A 27,601-nucleotide genomic window follows, 5' to 3' on the forward strand; every position below is an offset into this window, starting at 1 on the left:
CCAGGTGGGACAGCTTCAAAAAACAACCAGCTATAACTGACACTGGATGAAGACAAAATTTTTAGTTCTTTCACTTCACTACAAATTCTAGATTATCTAATAAGCCTTGAGAGCCTGTATGTATTAATGCTAGTGAAGTAAAATCACGTTTTAAAAACCTTCATACCACAAGCCCAAACACATGCTATAATCCTCTACATATACCACAAGACAACACTGAGTAAAGATGAGTATTTATTCACTTTACAAAGAGATGGTATTAAATTGTCATAAACAGCTCCATTGATAGACAAATACTACTGTACAATGCACCAGCAACGAGCTCTAACTGCATTCCCAATATGCTCTCACGGCTCCAGCTCTGTGAGGTCAGCACAGAATCTCATTCTGCCACTGATGTTTAAAAAGTTCCTCAGAGATAAAATGGTTTTTTTACATATTCACAGGTGAGAAAAAATAAATCCATGTGCTCAACCATTCCTTAGAGGCAAGCTTTTATCTGCTTTTGAGCACTAAGCAAACCCTGGCTCATTCTTTTAAAAACAAAGCAAAACAAAGCAAATTGCTGATACTTGGAAAAAGCTTTGTAGCACACCAAAATACTTATTTATACATACATAAAAAATCTTGAGTAAGATTTATTATTTTAAAGATAAACAGATACCCTAACACTGCCAGGAATGGGTAATGAAAAGGAAGAAAAACATTAAATTATTGAATTATAAAAATATTTTCTTTGGAAAAAAAATTCCAACAAGGCTATCATTAATATTTCAAACAAAACAGAAAAAAATAAACAATTGTTCTTTGATCCATTAGTAATTTAAATAAAAATGAAAACCTCTTTAAAAGCAGCAATGACTGAATTTTTTAAAAAGTTACAAGTAATGAGCACTCTACACCCTTAATGATTCTTTACAGGCAATTTGCAGTCAAGAAAAATCCTTAATATGGCTACGTCTTTAGTTTTTTAATTACCATAAGTTTTTGTTCATCTTAAAAAAATATTTCACTTGACAGCTTAAAAAATAAGTGGTTATTTTTGGGAAGCACTCCAAATATTCAACCTGACTCAAGTCAGATTACCACAGTTAACAGACAAACTAGGGATACAGGTGAAGTTTTTTAACCCCGATCATTTTTACTCCAGTATTTAGTTATTCCCTTTATGAAAAAGTATCAAATTAAGTGTACCAAATTAAAAACGTTTCACTAGTGCTGTGTCGCATCTGGATTTAATAAAAGATACCAACCTGAGATAAGACCTGACTCCTTCACTGCATCCAGTTCCTGAACCCCTAGAGGATATTCCTGTGTCTTCCCGGAAGTCAATTCCTGACCAACCAATTGTACTAGGATATTATTTTATAAAAATATACCATATACTGGACACCCATGTCAGTACATTGCGGAAAATGTGTCTATTTACTGTGTAAAGTTTATTAACATTTGAATGAAACACTCTTATTTACACAGTTAGAGTCTGGGGCACTCAGGATAGCAAGGTGGCGTGGGAATTGCCGCTGTGGATTTGGAAATGTGCAGCGGCCCTGGGCGTCCTGGCACGGGAACAACCCTCCCCAGAGGACGCAGCAGCACTGGGCAAGATAAGCCAGAGTTTACAGTGTGACTGGCTTATTTTTCTGTCTTCATTCTTCTTCACTTTCATTTTCGGGATCTAAATCAGAATCTCCATTTAATTCTTTTTCGATGGCTATATCTCTGTCCCCACCATTTTCTTCCTTTTCTTCAGCCTCATCATCATCTTCATTCTCTTCATCAGTATCTTCATCTTTTGTACTTTCTTTCTCCTCCTCATCTTCATCCCAATTATCCTGGTAGAAATATTAAGGAAGGAAAACGTTCGTGAAGGGCTCATTCTCATAGAGCATGAGAACTTAAAAGGCAGATTTATGTACCAGGAAACAAATCACTCACATCAGAATCCTTATCTGCTATTTCATCATCAGACTCCTCTTCAGAAGATTCTGTAGGGGGAGAAAAATCCAGCCTTAATGTTGTAAACAAAGCAGAGAGCATAGTCCTGAAAATTAAGCAGCACCAGATTCCTGAATTTACTTTTATGAAAATACCATTTATACAGTTACCACCCATCTGATACCATTAAATTACTATTGTCTCCATAAAAAACATTTAGTATATGCCTTAAAAATGTCACTGCACCAGATTAAATACCAAAACCCCTACAAAATCTCATCTTAAAATACTAAGCCATTTCTAGGCTACAAATGGCACCAGTAGATAAGACAAAATTCAAAAAATCATCTATGTAACTCATGTTCACTTTAGTATTATTTCCCTCTTATAATAAAAATTTTCCTTTAATACATGAAGGTATAAAGAGAAAATAGTGATATGCAATGTGATACAGACACAATCTCTTGTTCCACATAAATTACTAGTTTTCCATCACCTTCCTTACTGGGCTGTCTTCTCCAAATGATCCAATACATGAATCAGGGCTAATCCACTGAGATTCCACGGCCCTGTGGGGTTTTGCAGGTAACTATGCCAACATACTGGCATACCTATTCTTGCACTCTAGCTTTCCTAAGTTTTGACACACCTGATAGGACAGATTCCCCCACCTTGTTCATCTAAATGGCAGATATTCTGAGTTCTTTGTTCTTCCAAATAAGCTAAATATTACATTTATGGAACAATTTACTAGCTAGATTACTATCAACTTGACAATGTAACATCTTCTCTTTTGAAATTACTGGCTTATCTTTAAATTTATTCAGGTATGCTTCTGTGTCCATCAAGTGTCTTAGTTTTTCCTGTAAAAGTTTTGTTTCACTTTTTAAGTATTCTCGTAATTTTGACTGCTGCTGTAAAAGAGATCTTTTTTGGAGCCAGGGATTTAGTTCAGGGGCGCTGTACCTGCCCCATAAGCGCCAGGTCCTCAGTTTGATCCCAGTTACTGAGAAAAAAGAGAAAGAGATCTTTTTTCTGAATATACTGTTGACTAAGTTATTACTGGTTTAGGTAATAATGCTGATTCTTTGTTGTTGATATTGTGGTATCCTATACACCTGCTTATTTGCACAGCACTTTATTAATAGTAATGCAAATGGAGATTCTCTTGGATTTTCTATGTGGAAAAGAACAAGTATAAAGTTCAATGTTCTAAAATTCATTTGTTCACAAGGAACGAGGTAGGAGGCCTAGAAGCAATAAATAGTCTTGTTCCTGACTTTAGTGAGAATGCTTTTAAAAAGCATCACTATTATATTTGATAAACATTTTTAAGTAAAAGAAATTCTCATAAATTTCTTAGTTGGTTGTGCAGAATGTATAGACTAAGTATTTCTATACTCTTTGTCTATGCCTATTAAGAAAGTATTTAGTGGGCCGGGGATTTAGCTCAGTGGTTTCGCTGCCTGCTGCGCAAGCGCAAGGACCCAAGTTCGATCCCCGGTACCAAAAAACAAAAGAAAGTATTTAGTGTTCCCCAATTAATCCACTAATGTGATGAAACTCTACTTGGCAACGGTACATCATTTTCCTTAAACACTCCTATAATCAATTTACTACCTAAGATCTTTGAGGTTGGTCTAAAATGTTATTTTCCTGACAGTCTGGTTTCAACTGTTAACAATGTTATACTTGACTCACAAAATGCCTAAATTGCTTGTGAACAACAAAAATAGTTTGTTCTTTGAAAGCTTAACAAAAATCACTAACAAAATCTCTGGCCGTGGGATCTTGTGAGACGTTTATGATTGTTGTCCATAGTTTTAGAACTATGGACTTTAGAGAGAAGCTCAGCCGGTTCCAGCACCCGGAAGGAAGCTCCCCACCTCCATCCCAGGCTTCTAGGGCATTGAAGCTTAGCAGGTCTCAGCACCCTGAAGGAAGCTCCCTGGCTGCCATCCCAGGCTTCTAGGGCCAAGAAGCTGTTAACCCCAAAAGCAGGAAAGAATCTCTGTCTCAGTATCTGTTCCCAACAACCTGGAAACCTAGCCTGCCATTGCAAGAGTCGCGCGAAAGACGCTGAATCACCCCGCGGCAGACAGGCAGGTCTGTGCACGCCCTACCCAGGTCCCGAGTCGCACGGAAGACAACGAATCAGCCCCCGAATCAGCCCGCTGCAGACAGGCAGGTCTGCCCACGCCCTAATGAGGTCCAGAATCCCACGGAACACGCTGAATCAGCCCGCTGCAGACAGGTAGGTCTGTGCACGCCCTACCGAGGTCCTGAGTCCCAGAAGATGCCAAATCACCCTGCTGCAGACAGGCAGGTCTGTGCAGGCCCTACCGAGGTCCCCAGTCGCAAGGAAGACACCGAATCACCCCGCTGCAGACAGGCAGCCACCTGGTTCCACACTACAAAGACGCAGAGGACACCAGACCACCAGACCAAGGTACTGAGTCCCGCTGCTCCCGGCCCAGAGGTAGGGGCTTCTGAGCCGCCATCCCACTGCTCCTGGTGCAGAGGAAGGGGCTACCCGGTCACCATCCCTCCCGCTGCTCCCAGCCGAGAGGAAAGGGCTTTTGGGCCACCATCTCTCCCACCACTCCCAGCCAAGACATAGGGGCTTCTGAGCCACAATCCCACTGCACCTGGTCCAGAGGAAGGGGCTTCCCGGCTACCATCCCTCCCACTGCTCCCAGCCCACAGGAAAGGGCTTTTGGGCCACCATCCCTACCGCTGCTCCCGGCCCCTGTCCCATCTCTCCCAGCTCAGAGGAGGTAATCCATGAAGGCGCTAACAGCCCCCCGCCCCAGTCGAAATGAGAAAACACGTAAATGAGTCTCAAAACCAGACTTCCAGATAACCTACAGCAACCCCAAAGGGAAAGGAGATGGAACACTCTGATACTCAACCACCTGGACCCACTCAACTGGCAACAAAAGGGGATCTGGAAAAAATGAAATCAGAAATAATTTCTCAGATAACAGGAGAAATTGTGCCCCTAGTGCAAGACATGATTAATAAATCTAGAGAGGAGCTGAGGAACATGATGGAATCCCAACATAAGAAACAAATGGAATCCATAAAACAGATGCAAATAGATTTCCAGGACATGAAAAACTCCTCTGAAAGTCTACACAGGAGAATGAGCCAATGTGAGGACAGAATTTCAGATATAGAAGATAAGATTGCAATTAGTGACCAGGAAAAGAAAAATTGCTTCCAAATTTTAAGGGAACATGAGAAATCAATCCAGCAGCTGCTAGATGATGCAAAGAAGAGTAACATAAGACTGATTGGGCTCAATGAAGAAACAGGAGAGTGTGGAGATGACATAAAAAAATCTCTTCACAGAAATAATGGCAGAAAACTTCCCAAGCAGGGGAAAAGAGCTTGACATACAGATAACTGAGGCATATAGGACTCCAAATAGCCTTGATCAAAAAAAATCTACACATAGGCATATAATTGTTAAGATTCCAGAAACACAACAGAACAAAGTTCTACAAGCAGTTAGAGAAGAGAAACAAATCACATACAAAGGAAAGCCCATCAGAATCACAGCAGGCTTCTCAACACAAACCATCAAGGCAAGAAGAGCTTGGAATGACATATTCCAAGCCCTAAAAGAAAACAGCCTCCAACCCAGATTGATGGACCCTGCAAAACTATCTTTCAAAATTGATGGAGAAATAAGATACTTTCATGACAAAGAGCACCTTAGGAACTTCGTGAACACCAAACCAGCACTCCAAAGAATTTTACACAATATCCTAGGAACAGACATTCAGGATCACAACCCCAGGAAGCAAAGCAGAATGAACCCATCTGGCATGACAAGAAATTAAATGTAAAGGAGGAGAACCCAACAAAAAGAAAAAGTCATGGCGATGACAAGTCAATACCTTTCAGTTATAACCATCAATGTTAACATGGTCTCAATTCACCCATCAAAAGAAATACATTGGCAGAATGGGTCAAGAAGCAAAATCCAACAATATGCTGCATACAAGAAACACACTTAATTCAAAAGGAAACTCATAGACTGAAACTTAAAGGGTGGAAAACAATACTCCATGAGACAGGAACCCCAAAAAAAGCAGGAGTAGCTATCCTCTTAGCAGATCAAGTAGATTTCAAACCAACACTGATTAAGAGAGACGAAGACGGACACTACATCTTTGTAAAGGGAAGGATCCAAGAGGAAGAGATGACAATCATAAATATCTATGCACCAAACACTAGTGTACCCAACTATATAAAACAAATACTAACAGACATGAAAAGTCATATATGCACTAATACAATTGTAGTGGGGGACCTCAACACCCCACTGTCACAAATAGATAGATTAACTAGACTAAAAATAAGTAATGAAATACTAGAACTCAATCGAACTCTTGAACAAATGAACTTAACAGATGTTTACAGAGTCTTCCACCCCACGAAATCAGAATACACATTCTTCTCAGCTGCACATGGGTCATTCTCAAAAATAGACCACGTACTCACACAAAGAACATGTTTAAGTAAGTGCAAAGGAATTGAAGTTATCCCCTGTATATTAGCAGACCATAGTGCAATGAAATTGGAGATCCATAGCAAGAGAAACTCAAAATATTTCACAAACACATGGAAATTGAACAACACACTTCTGAATAACCAAGGGGTCAGAGAGGAAATTAAAGAAGAAATCAGACAGTTCCTTCAATTAAATGACAATGACAATACAACATATCGGAATCTATGGGACACAATGAAAGCACTCTTACGAGGGAAATTCACAGCAGTGAATACGCATATTAGGAAACCAGAACGAGCCCAATTAAATAACCTGATGCTGAACTTCAATCTTGTAGAAAAAGAAGAGCAGGACAACCCCAAAGCTCATACAAGGGAGGAAATTATAAAGATCAGAGGAGAAATCAATGCAATGGAGACTAAGAGAACAATACAAAAACTCAATGAAGCCAAGAGTTGGTTCTTCGAAAGAATCAACAAAATTGACAAACCTTTAGCCAACCTTGTCAGAAAAAGGAAAGAAAGGGCCCAAATCCATGCAATTAGGAATGAAAAGGGTGAAATGACAACAGACCCAGCAGAAATCCAGAGGATCATCAATACCTACTTCCAGAACCTATATGCCAATAAGATGGACAACACAGAAGAAATGGACAGATTCCTAGATACATATGAATTACCAAAGTTGAACAAAGGAGACCTAAAAATTCTAAACAACCCAATATCAACCAATGAAAGTGAAAATGTAATTAAAAGCTTATCAACTAAGAAAAGCCTGGGCCCTGATGGCTTCACTGCTGAATTCTACAAGACATTTAGAGAGGAACTGCTGCCACTACTATTTAAACTCTTCAAGGAAATTGAAAGGGAAGTAATACTCCCAAATTCATTCCTGGAAGCAAGCATCATCTAGATCCCAAGTAGAGAAGGACCCAACTGAAAAAGACAACTATAGGCCAATCTCACTAATGAACATAGATGCAAAAATCCTTAATAAGATAATGGCAAACAGAATGCAGAAGATCATCAAGAAGATCATACACCCTGATCAAGTGGGATTCATCCCAGGGATGCAGGGATGGTTCAATATACGAAAATCAATCAAGGCAATACACTATATCAATAGAGCCAAGGACAAAAACCATATGATCATCTCAATAGATGCAGAAAAAACATTTGACAAAATCCAACATGGATTTATGATAAAAACCCTACAAAAAATTGGAATAGATGGTCTCTACCTCAAACTGATAGAAGCCATCTATGAAAAACCAACAGCCAATATCATACTAAATGGTCAAAAACTGAAATCCTTCACACTAAAATCAGGAACAAGGATGTCCACTATCACCACTCTTGTTCAATATAGTTCTGGAAACATTAGCCATGCCAATTAGACAAGAGAAAGAAATAAAAGGAATAAAGATAAGTAATGAAGAAGTCAAATTGTCATTATTTGCAGATGACATGATACTGTATATAGAAGACCACAAGAACTCCATCAAAAGTCTTCTAGACTTAATAACCAAATTCAGTCAAGTAGCTGGTTACAAGGACAACACACAAAAATCAATAGCTTTCCTTTACATGAACAACAGACTCACTGAGAGGGAAATAGGGCAAATAATTCCTTTCACAATAGCATCCAAAAAACTGAAATACCTAGGAATCATCCTAAGGAAAGAAATCAAAGACCTCTTCTCTGAAAACTATGGCACTCTGAAAGGAGATTGAAGATGATATCAGAAAATGGACAGACATCCCCTGCTCCTGGATAGAAAGGATTAATATAGTGAAAATGGCCATACTTCCAAAACTGCTATATAGATTCAATGCAATTCCAATTGATATCCCAGCAGCATACTTCATGGACCTTGAGAAAACAATCCAAAAATTCATTTGGAACAAGAAGAGACCCAGAATAGCAAAAGCAATTCTAGGTAACAGAGACAATGGCAGGGGGTATCACAATCCCCAACCTGCAACTCTACTACAAAGCTACTGTGATAAAAACAGCATGGTACCGGCAAAGAAACAGACCCGAGGACCAGTGGAACAGATTAGAAGATGCAGAAACAACACCAGACACACTCAGCCATCTCATCTTCGATAAAGGAGCCAAACATCCTCACTGGAGGAAAGATAGCCTCTTTAACAAATGGTGCTGGAAAAATTGGGCTTCAGCTTGCCAATGATTAAAACTAGACCTGTATCTCTCACCATGCACTAAACTAAAATCAAAATGGATTCAAGATCTAAATATTAAAATAGAAACTCTGAACCAGTTGGAACAGAGGTTAGGTAGAACCCTTGAAGACATCGGTGTAGGAAAAGATTTTATGAACAAAACCTCATTTGCCTGTGAACTAGCACAAACAATCAACAAGTGGGATCTCTTCTTATTAAAAGGCTTCTGCACAGCAAGAGAAACCACCAGCAGTGTGAAGAGACAATCCACAATGTGGGAAAAAATCTTCACCTGCTCTTCCTCAGACAAAGGTCTACCATCTCGAATCTATAAAGAACTTAAAAAGATCAGACCTCCCAAATTTAAAGACCCAATCCAAAAATGGGCATCTGAAATGAACAGACATTTCTCACACAAAGAAGTAGAAACAGCAAATAAATACATGAAAAAATGTTCAACATCACTGGTCATTTGAGAGATGCAAATGAAAACAGCGCTGAGATTCCACTTCACTCCAGAAAGAATGGCTGCTATCGTGAAATCAACCAATAACAAATGCTGGCGGGGCTGTGGGGAAAGAGGAACCCTGCTCCAGTGCTGGTGGGAGTGTAGACTGGTGCAACCACTGTGGAAATCAGTATAGAGATACCTCAAAGAACTAGGACTGGAAGTCCCATTTGACCCCGCTATTCCACTGCTGGGGATCTTCCCCAAAGAATTAAAAGAATCATACCACAGTGATATATGTGCGCCCATGTTCATAGCAGCGCAGTTTCTGATAGCTAAAACTTGGAAACAGCCCAAATGCCCATCAACTGGAGACTGGATAAAGAAAATGTGGTTTATAAAATGGAGTACTACTCAGCTATAAAAAATGAGAAATTAGACATTCATAGCTAAGTGGATGCATATTGAGGCAATACTCTTAAGTGAAATAAATAGGACACACATGTGTAAATACCAAATAGTTTCTCTCGTGTGAGAAACTGAACGTGTAAATAAGGACTAAATGTACAATAGATAATGTGAAACAGGAAGAAAAGGGGCAAAAGGGAAGGAAGTGGGAGGGCTAGGGGAAAGGATAGAAAGGAATGGGATTAATATATGTGAAAACGGAAAAATAGGAACAAAATCTTTGTAAATAGGGAGGACTGGAGGGGTTGAAGGGAGGGCTGGGCAAGGGTGAAAAATAAGAACCAAGAGAGACTATGTAAAGGTGCAAATTTCCAATGATGAATGTCATTACATTGTATACCTAAAATGTACCAATGATTAGAATGAATAATCGATAATGTAAAATAGGAAGAAAAGGTCCAAAGGGTAGGGGTAGTGGGAGGGCCAGGGGAAAGGAAAAATGATGAGAAATGGCAAAAATGGAAATAAAGTCTTTGTAAATAGGGAAGGGTGGAGCGGGTGAAGGGAGGGCTAGGAATGGGGAAAAAATAAGAACCAAGAAGCATCATGTAAAGGTACAATTCCCAATGAGAAATGTAATTGTGGTGTATACCTACAATGTACCAATAAAAGAATAAAAAAGAAAAAGAAGAAGAACTATGGACTTTCAAGTCAGTTCTGACCACTAAAGTTTTTGCATGAATTACTAATATTACCTGGGTTTTTTAACGTATTTTCAAAATGTCTGTTCAGGGTTCTTCCATTTAAAAATTTTCCATACCAGATGCCTCATGTTACTGTTATCATATTTCTGCCTGCTCTTTCCTGATCTCACAGTTTTGGCCAGAGGCTTATACCTGTTGTATTAGAAGAGGTGTACAGAGCAAGAGCTTACATCAGTGTTTTTGCAAAGTAAGATAACAGAACGGAATCACCGCAAAAACTAATCAATCCAGTTCCGTGCTCTACTCTAACCCACTTTTACCTTCTTCATACACCAGTCTGGCCTTCTGTCCAGGGGAATTCATTCCCTTTGTTTTCTCTGATGCTGTAACCTGAAAGACAGAGCAGAGTTATGAAGCAGAGAGTAAGCCTATCTCCAGTATCACTAGCACCACCGTACCCACCTTCCACATACATTTTCCTCGTCTACAAAGTGTGGAACACACACAGGGCAAGGAATTCTTCAAATACAAGAAAAGAATTACTCCATACAAGCCGAAGTCCCCCTGAAGTATCAAGAATATCTTTCCACACCAAAATTTTAACTGTAGAAATACCCTGTAACTTGTTTGCAGTAACATGTCCAACCTTACTGTATCACCAAGTTGAAATAGGTAAGCTGTCAAACAGGTAACACTTCCAGGTTAATGACTGGATTTTGATTTACTAATTTCTTAGAACCAGGCCCAGCACTTGAGGGGCGGAGGCAGAACTGCTGCATTAGTTCAAGGCCAGCCTGGACTACACAGGGAGACCCTGCCCCAAAGAACTTAAAAATTTCTTATGGGACTAGAGAGGTCTCCATGTTCAGGTAAACCATCCTTATTCTCTTCTCCATTCCTATCACAAGCAAAACTTTTAACCAGAAACAATTTGATTTACTCACTTGTGTGATTAGAAGGATAAGCTTCCCATGAAGGTGTGAGAGTTTCTGAAAAGTTTTGACTCTGCTTTCCATTAGCTGGTAGAGTGTTCCTAGCTGGTGTACCAAGTCAGGCAACTAGAAAAAATAATAAGTATACAAGGTTAAGAGGGAGAGAGAAACTGCCAGGGAGGGCAAACTGCAGGGTAGGAATTCTTTACACAGATAACTTATTTCAGATAAGGTCAATACAAGGACATACTAAATTTTAATAATACCTCACCACACATCTCTGAGCGAAAGAGGGCATTGCTCTGAATCTTACCCTTCAATGACAGCACATTATCTATCCTGTTCCCTGAGTGAGCCAGAGGGAACTTTTCCCAGGTCCCGGAAACCAGCAGCACAGGGCCACTGAGAATCAAGTTGACCTCACATAACACTGTAAACATCCTCCTGGCTAACAGTCATGCTTAAGAAATTAAAGCAGGCAATGTTTTATTTGTCCCTATAGAGCTACAGAAAAAAGGACTAAACACCTTTTCCTTCTATTTTTGACACCTGAGAGTAAAAACAGTAAAAACAGTGTTTCATTCCAATGTTGATAAACTTTAAGGAGCACAAAGGCACAAAAATGAGTAACACAAGGTTTATTGTGATTGCATTTTAATTAATCATCTCCCACTTTTGTGTTCCCATTCAGACTATGAACTTCAACATGAGAGTCAGTGTCTTCTTGTATAGTGCTAAACCCCAATGCCTAACACAGACCTTGACTTAGAAATGACACTTAAAAGAGCTGGGGTAGCATTTGCCCAGCATGCCCTAGGCACTGGGCTCAATCCCAGCACTGACCAAACAAAGAAATGATACTTAAAAGATATATGCTAGGAAAGGAATAAATCCAGAAAAGGCATTACTTTCTCAAAAACTGTTGTGGGCTTTGGGGGCCCCCACACCATAGTTCTTTAATCTATTCTGCTATGATCTTGAATGTTACACAACTGCTACTCCAGTAGTAAATTCAGGAGGTGAGTCGAGAAGAGATTTCCCTACAAGGACTCCTGGGCCTCTTCCTGCTTCGCAGGCAGTAACTGGGGTTAATGTCAGCCAGTTTTCTAGGAAGGTATTTGCATTGACCGTTCCATGTGGATCACCATGCTACCCAGCCATTCTACTCACCAAAGCCCCAGTCCACCTCCCAAGATTCCTGCGGGTTAGGAGGCACTTCCTGCTCTTACTGCTCCTTATCTCTCCCCCTTGCTAACATTTTGGCAAAGGTCTTCCCAGGCACCCAAACAATGAACTGCTGGCCTCAAAGCAAGTTATCAGACACCTCCTTACTTCTAACCATGGCAATCAAAAGGAGTCTGAGAAGAACAAAGCACAGTGACCAAGTGGGTGCTGGGTGAAACCAAGGGAGGGCTACAATGTACAAGCAACTAGATTTTTTTCAACTATCCACTAAAACCTTTCAAGAAAACTTACTGTAAAGGGAAAGATATTCAAATAAAAGGAAATAGGTAATTTTATTTCTAGCTTAAAATATAACTGGCATAATAATGGCAAAGAAGCTAACACATATTATAAAATATAAAACTTTTTCCCAATACTACTTCAAGGTTTCATGTTCCCTGTCTCCTATTTACATAGATAATATAATTCACATAACAGTAAGGTGGCTGGCAGCAATCCCAGAAAATGTCAGGTATTAAATAACTGATTTATATCACTTGTTTCACAAACTACCCTTTATTCTCCTGGGACAAGATATGTTAGCATAAAAACTTTTAAAACTTAGTAAGTCTTTTAAAAGGGAAGGGAAGGATTTACACAGTATAAAAACAAACTGTAGCCAGGTATGGGGACACTCTGGGAGGCTGAGCCAGGAGGACAGCAAATTCAAGCCCAGCCTAGACAACTTAGCGATTTAATGAGACTGTCTCAAAACTGAAAAATAAAATAATTGTAAAAGGGGCTGGGGATGTTGCTCAGTGCAAAGGCCCTGAGTTCAACCCAAGTACTACCAAAAAACTTAAATAAAAAAACCAAGTTATATGCACAGAAAAACACCTGAAGGCTATGTCAATATATGACATTTCTCTGTCCTATATTTCTCAAGCTCTTTATAAAATATATTACTTTTAAAATCTAAAAGAAAAAGAACCAATTTATTAAAAGATCACAGGAGAGACACTGGGAAAGGTTCGTGTCAATGCACCTGGGGAATAACAAAATCACTGAAGCAAGAATCTAATGGTTGAAGAACAGATGAAGAAAGGACAGCTTCATCCAGCTATTTATCAAAGTTTGTAGTACTTACCAAAGCTAAACTACTCATATTGAGAAAAGACTTACTGTGGATAGGTATGATGCATGAACCGTTAACACACACTTCAGCCACTGAACCATTAAAACAGCACTGGAAAAGAAAAACCCAAGTAAACTACCATTTATGAATCAGAAATTAAATACAATGAAATGAGAAAATTAGAAAACTCTGATGGGCAGGTAAGGATCTAGACTTTGTGGTGTGAAGATGACCATAATAAATCAATGATTATATTTCAGGCCTTTTGGTTCTTCACTGAGTCTGAGACTCCTATAAAACACTAACCTCTTAGGGGGAGAGAGAAATAGGAAAACAGAACAAAAAATCTTCCTCTAAAACAATTCAAGAATAATTAACTGATACCAGAGCAGTAATCTTCATCCAAACTAAGCTCAGTTGACTTTGCATTTTATTTTCATGACAGCTGATCCCACCATCTACTGAATGTCAAAAACGCAGTCTTCCAGACCAATGTTAATAGGCAAATATAGACCGAACTGTGAGCGCCAGTCCTGTTCAATGACTTCTTTAGCTTTCCTCTTTTGTGAGCTTAGAAGGCTAATGGAGGGAGCTCTCCCAGGGGGAACCTACAGATCATAGACACCATATTACAAGCTTGAGGTATCTGATATGACTTCCTTTTTATTTTTTCTGACTTCCTGTTTAAATGTAATCAAAACATCTACAAGGGCCAGGGATTTAGCTCAGTGGTTCCCCGGCCTGCACAAGGTCCCAAGTTTGATGCCCAGTAACTCCACCAAAATATCTACAAAAATACCTACAAAATACAGCCTTTTCTATGAACTTTTGTTTTATTTTGGCAATGCTGGGATTGAAACGTAAGTCTTGCACATACTAAGCAAGCACTCTAACCACTGAGCTGCATCCCCAGCCCTTAAACTATTTCATTATGGAATCTTAGACAGCTAATAACGGCTGGCCAAATTATTAATACTAAATTATTAAATGGCTAAATGACCTGATAAAACATAAAATACTTACACAAGTGTTTTCTAAAAGAAAACTGCATTATAATAAAATCCTAAGAGTAAGAATTATTCAATTTAAAATGGGGGAGGTAATATGACATAGGAATTCTATTAGAATATGGAGCTACCCAATGTTTAATTTTTACCATCAGAAGTTATTTTAACAATCACCACTAATTTACTTATAAAAACAAGGCAATTTAAGTCATCTAAATATCTTACCTATTAGGGTGTCCTTGTAACCTCTTTGTAAGCTAAGAGAGAGAAAAACACTATCAGCAAAAGCACTTCAGAGGCAATCAATCTCCATCAATTTCTAAGATACAACAATATAGTAGAAAATTACTCCATTTAGCAGTCTATTTTCAAAGAATATAATGTATTCTTTGAATTTATTCCAAGAAGAGTAACTACCTGATAGCAATCTAGGATTTGTATGAATGAACCTCCAGAATAGGCAAATAATAGACAAAAAATAATAGACAAAAAATAAATTAGTGACTGCCAGTAACTGGGAGGCAGAGGACACGGGTGTCACTGCCGTATACGAGGGCTTCTCTGGGGAATGACGACTGTATCACGTGAAGCACAGTAGAAAACTAACAACTCAAAAGTACAAGGACCAATAAAAGACAGATAATAGGCAACAGGGAGATAGATCTTCTACAAATGGGTGTGGGGAACGGAAGGGGAGGTGAAGAGGATTAAGATGTGTTACACACATGTACCAACTCCTCATGGTGAAAGTAAGCATTCTATACTGTAAACATGTACTGATAGAAATAAGAAATCAAACCCCAAGCAAATTCAACTATTTGATCTTTAACAAAGGGGCCAAAATCATACAGTGGAGGAAAGACAGTCTCTTTAATAATGGTGTTGGGAAAACTGACTATCCACATGCAAAGGATTGACCCTAGGCCCTTATTTCTCTCACCATGTGCTAAACTAAAATCAAAATGGATCAAAGATCTAAATGTGAGAACAGAAAAACTTAACCTGCTAGGAGATAAAAGGCATAGGCATAGGCAGGGACTTTCTGAACAGAACCCTGGTTGCAAAGCAAATAATATCAAGAATCAATGAATGGGATCAGCCAGGCAAGGTGGAGCACGACTGTAATCCCAGAACTTAAGAGGCTGAGACAGGAGGATCGCAGCTAGTTCCAGGCCAGCCTAGGCTATAGAGTGAGTTCAAAGCCAGCCTAAACTACAAACCGATACCCTATCTCAATAAATAAATAAATAAATAAATAAATAAATAAATGGGATCATATCAAATGAAAAGGCTTCTGCACAGCAAAAAAAAAAAAAAAAAAAAGTGAAAAGACAATCCACAGAACGGGAAAAAAATTTTTGCCTGCTATTTTTCAGAGGACTAATATCTAGACTATATTACATAAAGAATTCAAAAAATTAAGACTCCCCAAAATAAAACTCAATAAAAAATATGAAATGAATAAACACTTCACAGGAGTACAAATGGCCAATAAATACATGAAGAAATGCTGAACATCGCTGAACACTAGAGAAATGCAAATTAAAATAATATTAAGATTCTCTTATGCCAGAAAGAATGGCCATCATCAAGAAATCAAATAACTGGGCCAGGGATGTGGCTCAACGGCACAGCACCTGCCTGGCAAGTGCAAGGCCCTGAGTTCAATTCCCCTTACCAAAAAAAAGAAAGGAAGGGGGAGGGGACAGGGAGAGGGAAAGACAATCAACGTCACAAAGCATTTGCAGGAGCCCTTCTGCATTGTTGGTGGCAATGTAAACTAGTACAATCACTGTGGAAATCAGTATGGAGATTCCTCAAAAAAACTAAACCTAGAAATTCCATTTGACCCAGCTATTGCCCTTCTAGGTATCAAAGACATCATGTTACATACAATGATACATGCATACCCATGTTTATAGCAGCAAATCGTAACAGGTAAATCTTGGAAGCAGCCTGTATATACATCAACAGATAAATGGATAAAGAAAATGTGGTATTTACACACAACGTGTTACCACTCTGCCATAAAGATAAATGAGTCATTTGTAGAAAAATGGATGTATATCTTGAGACCATAATATTAAGTAAAATAAGACACAGCAGCTTAAATATCACATGGTTTCTCTAATATGAGAAACCCAAAATATAAGAGACAATAGGAAGCAGGGAGATAGAGCTTTCTCAAAAAGGAAGCAGATCAAGAGATGGAGGGAGAATGGAGGGAGGGAAGGGGATGAAAAAGGAATTGAGGTGCGTTAAGTACACGTTCCAACCCCCACAAGTAACGTAAACATTATGTAATGCAAACATGTACCAATAGAATTTTTTAAAATGAAATTTAAAAAACATTGAACTGTGTACTTTAAAAGGGTGAATTTAATTGTAAGTAAGTTGTAGCTTAAATTTTTCTAAACACATTTTAAAACCTCTAGGCAAATTTTGGTATAGAGTAGATAATACTCTAAAAACATATAACCCAACTTTTCTGATACTGCTTTTTTAAATAAAGAGGTTTTTCCCTACCAATAATGGTAAATCAACCCATAGTACTAATACTTCAGCATGTTAAACACTATCCAAGTATAATTCCTGATAACAAAGAAGCCACTCAATCTTTAGCTCTAATTTTTGATAATTTGTACCTCCTCTTTAAATGCTTCAGTGGATTTATGTACACTCTTACAAGGAACACAGAAAAAGATCCTTCCTAAGGAAACTAATGACTAAAAATCACATCAACCCAGCATACAACACACCTCAGGACGCTGTCCTCTCACTGGACAAGGGCTGGATCGAAATGCTGCGCTCTAACTGCACTGGAGTCAGCCCTTGGTACCACCTGGGCTTTCTGAGCCCCCATCCCCATTCCTCTAATCTCACCAAGCTACTACCTGCCCCTTTCTTAGCTCTGTTAAACAGAGTTCCTTAAGCAAAGACAGGCCGATCACTTGTCAGAAACAGTAAAACGTACCCATACATAGGCCGGTGACCACATGAAGCTAATTCTAATGCCCTCTCCAATTCCAGGCATAGGTATTTACAGCCCATCAGCAATAAAGAAAATCAAAACAGGCAAAAGTGGTTTTGGTATTAGGTTAGAGCATCTCACATGACATAATGAGAAAAATCAAAGCATGTGAGGGCTCCTCATCGGTTTTTCTATTACAGTGACCCCAAACAGATGAGATCCAACAAACACAACAGTCTGTGGTTCCCTTAAAGTTCCAAATGCTTTCTATGTGAAGACATGTTCACTCACTGCTACTGGAATAAATGTAAAAAATGCCCATCGATGGGCTGGGGATTTAGCTCAGTGGTTTCGTCGCCTGCTGCACAAGTGCAAAGACCTGAGTTCGATCCCCGGTACCAATAAAAAAAAAAAATGCCCAGCGTATTTTTCATTGTCTCAGGAATTTATCTATTTCACTTTTCCTTTCCAAATCACTTTCCTCCTATTCATCTGTCACTCTCTAAATGCCACTTGTCCTTACATACCCACTTCTCTATACCTGGCTGTTCCCTTTAATTCATCAGATTAGAACCTTAAAATAAAAAAAACCAGTAGTTACCTCTTGCAACAATGGAATAACAGCATGCAAGGGCATCCTTAACACAGTCTTCTTTATCAGGTTTAAATTTCTAGTTTGGAGTACTTTCTGTGAGCAAATAAAAGAATCATTAAAATAAGCATACTTATAAACTAAGGTCACTATAGGAAAAACCGTAAAAATGACTTAAAAACAGACCAAAGATAAACGACCAATTGAATTTACCAAATCAAGACTGCAGGGACTGAATGGAAAATGTCATACATCTTGTGGCTACCAAGAAATTTATCTCTTACCAATTGTTTATATAAAATACAAAAGAGCATTATTTACTCATTTAAATACAGTAATGTAAGCCAGGTGTGGTGGCTCATGTCTGTAATCCTAGCATCAGGGAGGCTCAGGCAGGAGGACTGCTGTGAGTTCAAGGCCAGCTACACAGTGAGTTTAAAGCCAGCCTGAACTAGATAACAAGACCCTGCCTCAAAAACAGAACAAAACAGGGCCAGGAATTTAGCTCAGTGGTTTCGCCGCCTGATGCACAAGCGCAAGGACCCGAGTTTGATCTCCGGTACCAAAAAAAAAAAAAAAAAACAGAACAAAACATAACAAATAAATACAGATATGTACCATTTTAGAGATATTCCCAAGCCAGCACAAGGTCCTGAGTTCGATCCCTGGTACCAAAAGAAAAGAAAAAAAGGAGATATTCCTAGGTCCTTTTTTTCTAGGGGTACAGGGAGTTTGAGGCAGGGTCTCACTACGTAGTTCAGGCTGGCCTAGAACTCACAGCGATCCTCCTGTCTCCCAACGACTGGGACTATAGATATGCCACACACCTGGTCCAAACTTCCATTTTATTAAATTAAAGCTGCACCCGCGCAAGAGTGAACAAAGAAGTAAAATCACACTTAGCAAGAAACCTCTTTAAATTGTCAACTTTCTTGATACAATTTTAAACCAAACAGATTATTTAAGTGTTTTTTTCACTCAAAATCTCCTTACAGCCAGATCCACAGAAGAAAAGTAGCCTTCATTCTGGGCCATAGAAAAAGGGACAGAGCGACACAGTCCTGGCCCTGGCCCTTCAAAGCTGCAGCTTCATGGGCATGAGCGTATATTTTAGCTTCTGAGCCTGACATGCTTCATAGAGGCAGGGAGGAGAAGGGAGTAAGAGTTCTTTGAAGTCTGATTTCCCCTTTAATGCTTTTAAATATGAACAGCATACTAAAGGACAGTAACAAAGTAAGAGTTTCTAGTCCTTTTTATTCCTTTCTCTTGTTTTGGTGGTACTAGAGGTTGCCAATCTAGTTTACCAGTTCCTAACATAGCCTTGTAGAATTCCCTATGGATTTTATTTGCTTGTGAAACTACCTTTATCCCAAGTCTTGCTAAAGACACCAATACTATTTAAAAATATCCCATAATTATAAAATTTCTTATGCATAAGAAATAAAACATCATATATAGGGCCAGGAATTTAGCTCAGTGGTTCTGGCGCCTGCCGCACAAGTACAAGGTCCCTAGTTCAATCCCCGGTGCAAAAAAAATTTAAAAATCACATATAATCACCGAGGAACTGAATGATGGATTGTGTTTTAATACAGTAGTTTCAATTAGCTTCAAATGACCAAAATACAGGACTCAAAGCAAAGTATGTTAACTTTAACAATGAGAAAGTACCTAATGATAAAGTATTCCTCAAATCACCTTGTTATAAATCTCAATTACAAGGTTTAAGAAACTATGGAAAACATTTCATATGAACTACTCCATAAATTACTTTTGGAGGTATGTCATGCTTTTGTTAGGGCCTTCAAATTTCCTAAGACATTCACCTAAACCATCAATGTCCACTGCCTTAAATGGCCAAATGGGGGGTAATGGGGCTGGAGAGGTTCCCTGGCTTTCGTCCAGCATGTGCCATGTGAGACCCTGGGCTCCATCCCCAGTATCACAAAAGACATACATATGGAGGCTGAAACACGTGTGGTTTGTGAAATCCACCAATGCTACAAATATAGTGATCATAAAATTTGTTATCCAAACTGGGACGCTTTTTGAAACAGAAGGGGTTGATATTAATAAATCCACGAAGACAAGAGGTATAAACCAGAACTGTAGAAGGCAAGTGTCAACGAGTAGGGCTTCTTAGAAGTCATCCCAAACTGTAGAAGACTCTTTCCCAAACTCCTGGATACTTCTTATGCCCACTGAAGACAGAGGCTCTATGGGTAACAATTTCAAATTTAAAATAAGCAACTAAAAATAAATTCTGCAAAACTAAGCTACGTAAAAATGGACAGAGAAGTCAGCATCATTAACTTTTATCAAGTACATATTTAAGAAATGACTCTATAAAGCAAAATTATCAGGAAGATGATACAGAAGATATTTTTCTTTCACTTCTCTGTGACACAAATGACAGATACATTTTTAAAAACATTATTTGTCAGTTTGATAAACGTATTTACCCATGAAACAAACATTATGATGAAAATAAACATTACCCTCAAGTTTCCTTGGGCCCCTTTACAATCTATCGCCCCCTTTAACTCCCACCCTTAGGCACCCACTAGACTATGCACTGGTCTGTCTATACAGCATTCTCTTGTCTTTCTTTCAACACGGTTTTGGTGTGTATCTCAGCCTGGCCTCAAACCTACAATCCTGCCTTGGCCTTTGCAGTGCCAGCATTCAGTTGTACACCATCAGTTACTGTGTTGGTCTGCGTTTTCTAGGATTTTGACATAAACAGAAACACAATATCGCCCCTTCTGATCTGATTTCTTTCTCACAGCACAGATATGAGATTCATCCATTATTGTTTGTCAATCAACAATATATTCCTGGGGCCAGGGATTTAGCTCAGTGGTTCCACCACCTGCCTTGCAAGCACAAGGTCCCGGGTTCGATCTCTGGTACCAAAAAAAAAAAACCAAACAAACAATATATTTCTTATACTGGGATATAAACAATTTATCCATCCATCTACTGAGGGACCATTATGTGTTCTTTCCAGTTTTCAGCTATTATAAATACAGCTGCTATGAACATTCATGTACACGTCATGAACATGTTTTTCCTTAATAACTAGAAGTGGGGGGAGGGGGGAAGGACTGCACACCTGTCATCCCAGCACTTGAGAGGCCAAGGCACGGGGAGCATTGTGAGTTTGAGGTCAAAAAACAAAATAAAAAGAACACAAGTTTCTTTTTTGGGGGGCGGGGGGTACGGGGGATCGAACTCAGGACCTTGAGCTTGCGAGGCAGGCGGCAGCACCACTGAGCTAAATCCCCAGCCCTCTAAGTTTCTAATTTTGAGAAAGCTCAAATAACTATTTCTTACTTTAACTTTTCAAGCTTTTTAAAAAGTATCCTAGAAACCTCCTAGTTTTTTCTAAAAGTTTAGCTTTATGGGGTTTTTTTGTTGGTTTGGTTTGGTTTTTTGAGGCAGGGTCTCACTATGTAGTTCAGACTGGCCTTGCACTCACAGCAATCCTCCTGCCTCAGCCTCTGGCATGCACCACCATGCGCAGCTCAGCTTAATGTTTTATATTAAGGTCTATGGTCCATTTTACAATGGCTTTTGTGTAAAATAAAGCTGACTTTTTTTTTTTCCAGTTGTGTGTGGTCTATTTTTGAACTGCTTTGGTTCGGTTTTTTTCATTAATATTACACTATCTTCATTACACAACTTTACCTTAAAATCCGATAGGTTAAGTCTTCCAACTTACTCTTTGTATTATTATTGCTCTGCCTATTTCCTGCCCTTTGTATTTCTATATTAATTTAAGATGTGTCGATTTCTTTCCTTCCTTTCCCTCCTTCCTTTCTTTCCTTCGCAGAGCTGGGGACTGAACCAAGGCCTCATGCATGCTAGGTGAGCACTGTCACTGAGTGATGGCCCTGGCCTCTTTTTCTCTGTTTTCTAAAATTTATTGTAAGATGGGCTGCCCAGGCTCATCTCCAACTTACAATCTTCTCCCAAGCAGCTGGGATAACAGGCAAGCACCACCGTGCCCAGCTGAATTCCTACAATGTGATGACAGTGGCTTCTGGAGTTTTAATTAGCAAGTGTTGAATATAAAAATTAATTAAGGGATAATTCCTCATTGTAACAGTATCAAATATTCTAACCCCTAAAAATGTGGCTTAGCTCAGTGGTTTCGCCGACTGCTGCACAAGCTCAAGGACCCAAGTTCAATCCCCGGTACCAGAAAAAAAAAAAAAAAAATGCGTTTTAGACCTCCATTTCCTTAACTCATCCTTCATTTCCCTCAACTGTTATTATTTTCAATGTAAAGATAGTCATCTGTTTTAGATTTATCCTAGGTGGTTTTGATACAATAGTATCATAAGGGGAACTTTTAGAAAATATTTAAATAAAAATTTTAAATGTTTATCTCTGTATGCCATAATTACACAAATAAGTAGGCTTCTCTTTTGCACAAGCTGTAAATTATTTCACTGGGTTACACTCACCTTCCTAAAGTCATACATACACAATAGGTTTTCTCTACTGTCTTTTTCCTCTCGAAGCTCCCAGCTGTACCCCTACCACTGCTCACTTTGCTTATTCCTACTCTGAATGTCCTCAGAACATGGATCCTCATAAGGCAGCTCTGGAATGGGAATATCTTTTCCAGGGGATAAATATGTGTTTTTACTTGCCTCTTCCTTTGTAGAGTGTGAAATGTCCAATTCCCTACATAATATACTACAGGACTATTTCCATACTTTTGATTTTAAGGAGTGATTTGAAGAGCCCTTCACTGTAACTTTTACAGTCTTTTCCAGCACATATTTTTAATTCAATTAGATTCCAATTATTTCTAAATAAGTTAACTCAAACAAGAACTTTTATAACTTAAGCGTTTTCATAAACACCATTTATTTGCCCTTTGACACTCAGTAAATTATACATTAACACCTTTCACATGTTCTTGCCAAGAGTCTAAACAGAATCTCTTCGAGCTTCTAGATATAACTACAGAAGACATGATGAACAAAAGAACACACATAAATGATACGACAGAGATACAGTCAGCAATATCCAACATGTGGAACACTACTCTACTGAGAAAAGAATGTAGTGTCTCTAAAAAGAAAATTACAAGACACAGAAGGGCCACATCAACCAAATACAGTGTAGACTTTTTGGGATCCTGTTTTAAATAAAGTACACACAAAAAATTGAAATTTGTGTTTATAAGATAACAGAATGTAAAACACTAATAACATTTGGTAATTTTAAAGAATTACTGTTTGCTTCTTTAATTACAATAGATTAATGTTTTTCTAAGGAGTTTTTAAGTTGAACAGGGCTATGTCTATGGTTGAAATGATGTTTACTCATTTCTGAGAACTGCTTCACCATCACCTGGGGAGGTACAAGGGCATACAAATGAGCATGATACACTGGCTACTAAAAACCTACTACTGACAATTTCTGAAGCTCAGTAATACTCAACTACACTGTTCTAAGAAAGAAAACACTGGTAGCTGATTCATCTACAGAAGAAAGTTTCAAAGGATAGTTACAGAAGCAATGATGGCAAGTAAGTTTTACTACATTCCAAAAATACTGTCAACTGTTTCCTATAGCTTCTTTTTCACCAAATCCTCACCTAGGTCTCTAAGACAGGGTAAATCTACTTTCTAAAATGTATACATTCACACCTTACTTTAAAAGTAATTTTAGGTTTTTAGACCTGCTGGTTTCCACTCTCATTCTGCAACATCACCTTAGGCACAAATATAAGATATTCCCATTTAGATCAAGTAAAATCAGACACTATACACAGTTATAGAATAGTCACATCTACACTGACTAAAACTATAATATTATGAGTCATTAAAAATGGACTTAAAGATGTAAATTACTTTCACCTAACCAAACAGTATTTTACTGTTTTTCATACTTAAATTTTTGATACAGGCCACTGTCAAACTGAAATTTATGAGGACTGAGTAACTTCATACAAGCAGTCACCAACTTAGAAAGAAATCTGAAGTGTCTCCCTTCACAGTTTCTAGTACTTTGCCTCTTAATATTTTATAACATAACCCCCCAACCCTCTTGAATTTCCCCTGAAGCCTCCTACCCATTGCCAAGGTTGCACCTCACCGCCCCCTCTCACGGCCAGGGGGAAATAAGTTTCTGGAGTCCAGAGTAAAAACTCAGGAACGCATTTTCCTACAGAAAAAAATATAAATTATGATCTAGAATGCTGAGTGTTATAGTTCAGCTACATTATGTATATAAAGGCTTTTGTGAACTAAAGCCTAAAATCCTAACAATTCAAAACAATATTTCTATGAGAAAATGCATTCCAGGTTCAAAAGAATTCAATACAATCCCACTGCAGGTTGGTGACTGTCTGTATAATGCCACCAAATTATCTGCATTTGACCAATTTCACGAAACAGTAAATTAAAAACTACAATATAACATGACTATTCACTCTAAGTGTGCTATGTCACCCAAGAAAAACTAACCACCCTAAATCACTGAAAAACTGCAGCAATACTTACATTTAGCATTTCAAAATCATTACTTTCTAAACCCTGGGTGAGAAGGACTGGAAAGCTGTTTGTCTGCAAGAGGTCATCCCTTCCTCCTTTTGTGTCTATATCCATGGCTCCCAGGCGCTCTTCAATGCTAACCTACAAAAGAGAATAACTGTTCAGGTTAACTGGACAAGGCCTACTGCAGTTTGTAGGTAAAAAACAGATTCATATCTCAATCTCTCAGAATACAAATACACTCTAGAAATCTCATTATGAACAGTTAGGTTATGCCTAACTCCTCTTATCCAACAGACTTCTAAAAATGGCTAAAAATAAAGTATCTTTTCCTTAGATAAAACAGCTAAAGCTCTAGATTACTTAGACAAGGGTGAAAAATGTGAATGGAAGATAAGACTCTACACTGATACCTACAGTAACCACAGAAGGATTTGGGAAGTACAGAAAAAATGAAGTTTAGAGGCATAATAAGCAATTATAACCATGTTGATTAAGACCAACCAGCACAAAACCAGGCAGGACTGCTCAGACAGACAAGAGAAAGAGGCATCATTGGAACTCAGCAACGTGCGAAACCCAATGAAAGTCATCACAGCAAATCCTAGCTTCATTTACCAGGTTTTGGCAACTTTATTTAATTCCATCTTCTCTGAACAGTGACTGACTGAGTCTTGCAAAGGTGACAATCTACAATTCTGGGAGCAGCCGGGTGTGGTGGCACACACCTGCGATCCCAGCACTTGGGAGGCTGGGGCAGGAGGACCACCATGAATTCAAGGCCAGCCTGGGCCACACAGTAAAGTGAATTCAAGGCCAGTCTGAACTACATGGTGAAATCCTGTCTCAAAAAAGAAAAGTACAGCCTGCTGTGCAAGCACAAGGACCCAAGTTCGATCCCCGGTACCAAAAAATAGAAAAAGAAAAGTACAATTCTGAGACCTAAGCTGCCTGGGATGAAGAGGGTGCAAAGCAGCAATCTCAGCACATTTTTAGAGGTTTAACTTTGGCTCTATTCAGTATCCTTATTGGACTCTTCTAAGCATTCTCACATCCCAAACCCCGGTACCTGGTAGAAGTGGCTGCATTACCTCATTTCCCCCTAACTTCCGCTTGCTTTCTACTTCCTCAGTGTGTGGAAGAGGTGGCTTGATAGCTGCATGATGCCCAGGAATCCCAGGCACCAGAACTTTTGCTTCAGAATTCATCACCGGTGTCCTCACCTGTCAGACAGACGTCGGGGTGCAGAAAAGGAAATGATGCCTTAGTTCCTATGCTTCCTCAGTGAGAAAACAGCTTTCAAGAGGCTTTTCTACTAGAAAAATCAACATAATTTACTTGCCATGATGGAAAATCAAGATAAAGTTTAACTGGATGTGGGCAAATAGTTTTTAAATGATTATCTGAAAGTTCATGGCTTCAAAACTTCCAATACCTCATTAAAATGAAAAACTGAGAAAACCAAAATCGACACGCTGATTTACAAGATGCTAAAGAGTAAAGTCTTATGACCATCAGAATTCATGCTTTGCCAGAAATGCTCAGACAGCCAAGAGAAGGTGTCATCTCTGAAACTCAGCCAGAAGCGAAACCATGCAGGTGTCATCACAGCATGTCCTGGCTTTGCTTTTTAACTGCCAAACACAGGAATCTGTATGTAGACTCTCAGCTACATTCAGAGTGGGGTGTTACCATGGTGCTCTTAGGTGTGCTAATAAATTCTGGCCCCACTGTGGTTTTGCTTCACCCTGAAATACAGCATTGCCTCCAACAAAGTTATGCTCTTTAAGTACTGAGATTGATAAAATTATTCCCTAAGTTTGATATATATTCCTATACATTTTCTTGGCCAGGAGAGCATGCTCAGTGAGCGAGCGGGAGGACTAAAGCCACCATCTATCCACTCAGTCAGCATACCAAGAGTACAATTTAAGACCATAATCCCACAAAATTTATAAGATCACAAAGAGGATATTACAGAATAAAAAGATAAATTAAGCCAGCCTAAACATGATACTACAAAACAATTCAATTCCAAATCTCTTCTTAATTTCAAATTTGTAATGCACTCACCTTTGTTATAGCCGTTTCTACTTTTGGGGCCCAGCAGTTTGAAATATCTCTTACTAAACACATATGAGGTTCTTTGGAGTTTAAAGCCTGGAAATATGTTTTTAAAAGAAAGGGGAGAGATGACAAAAAAAAGAGAATGTCAAACAAATTAGCTAGGAATATGAACAAAATAAAAACCATTGACTAACTCCATTTTTAAAAAAATATTTTTAAAAAGCATGAAGGGGCTCAACACTCGGCCAGGCATGGTGGCACACACCTGTAGTTGTCCCAACACTGAGGCTGAGGCATGAGGATCACCACGGAGTTCAAGGCCAGCCTGAGCTACAGACCAAAACCCTGTCTCAAAAAGGAAAAAGGGGCTCAACACTGAACTGTTAGTTGACCATAAAACCTCTCAGACTGACAGCAGCAGGGGAAATGGGTAAAATGCAAAGACGCTGGGCAAACCACATAGCTCTCAGTATGAACTGTCAGCTTGGATTTTTCACATCTATAGTTTTGAAGGGCCAACAGATTTTTTTAACGTAGGAAATTTTAAGGAAAACATCAGATTATCATCCTTGTAAAGAAAAAAAAAAAGTCTATGTTCAAAATAAACAGTCCTATTCTAAAATTTCCTACAAGCAAGTGAAAGACAGCACTGCTGACTGACAAAATGCTCTGGGGCAGGTCTGTATGGCAGAGGCTCATAGGCAGCAAATGACATATATACCAAAAAAGGTCCGAGGTCCTGTGTAATTCCATATAAAACCAGTATGTGCAAGGGCAAAGCAGGTAACAGTGGCTAAGAGGGACACATGGCAAGGAGGTCTATTTGGAGCATCACGCTTTCCTTTTTCTTAAATTCAGCCGTATGTATGTACTAAATTTTTTTAAAGTATTCTTTAGGCTGGGGGTGTACCTTTTGGTAGAGTGCTTGCCTAATATGTTCAAAGCCCTGGGTTTGAGCTCATCATCATAGTGGGGAAAAGTATTCTTCACAAACCCAACAAGAGCTTGTAAC

The 27,601-nt window shown here is 38.8% G+C and overlaps 1 protein-coding gene and 2 non-coding genes across 4 annotated transcripts in view; all 3 read right to left on the reverse strand.

Annotated features, from left to right (window-relative positions):
- Positions 1–221: 221 nt before the first annotated feature.
- The window catches only part of Wdr43 (WD repeat domain 43), a 56,170-nt gene continuing 28,790 nt past the window's right edge, over positions 222–27,601 (reverse strand). For both annotated transcript variants that reach the window (XM_004839237.3, XM_021253659.2), the window contains 10 exons: positions 26,596–26,682; positions 25,614–25,745; positions 24,532–24,663; positions 18,017–18,103; positions 14,670–14,701; positions 13,485–13,548; positions 11,151–11,264; positions 10,527–10,596; positions 1,939–1,988; positions 222–1,835 (listed from right to left, as the gene is read on the reverse strand). In XM_004839237.3, coding sequence (XP_004839294.1) covers positions 1,650–1,835; positions 1,939–1,988; positions 10,527–10,596; positions 11,151–11,264; positions 13,485–13,548; positions 14,670–14,701; positions 18,017–18,103; positions 24,532–24,663; positions 25,614–25,745; positions 26,596–26,682 — 954 coding nt within the window. In that variant the 3' untranslated portion in view covers positions 222–1,649. The remainder of the gene's footprint in view (positions 1,836–1,938; positions 1,989–10,526; positions 10,597–11,150; positions 11,265–13,484; positions 13,549–14,669; positions 14,702–18,016; positions 18,104–24,531; positions 24,664–25,613; positions 25,746–26,595; positions 26,683–27,601) is intronic.
- LOC147827040 (small nucleolar RNA SNORD53/SNORD92) lies at positions 25,047–25,123 on the reverse strand. The gene has a single exon (XR_015453327.1). It is a non-coding gene; the product is annotated as a small nucleolar RNA SNORD53/SNORD92 (small nucleolar RNA).
- Positions 26,060–26,136, reverse strand: LOC147827041 (small nucleolar RNA SNORD53/SNORD92). The gene has a single exon (XR_015453326.1). It is a non-coding gene; the product is annotated as a small nucleolar RNA SNORD53/SNORD92 (small nucleolar RNA).

The sequence above is a fragment of the Heterocephalus glaber genome, unplaced genomic scaffold, assembly GCF_053883595.1.
Source record: "Heterocephalus glaber isolate CG9 unplaced genomic scaffold, H.glaber_assembly_v1.0 deba00001457, whole genome shotgun sequence".
NCBI classification, from domain to species: Eukaryota; Metazoa; Chordata; class Mammalia; order Rodentia; family Bathyergidae; genus Heterocephalus; species Heterocephalus glaber.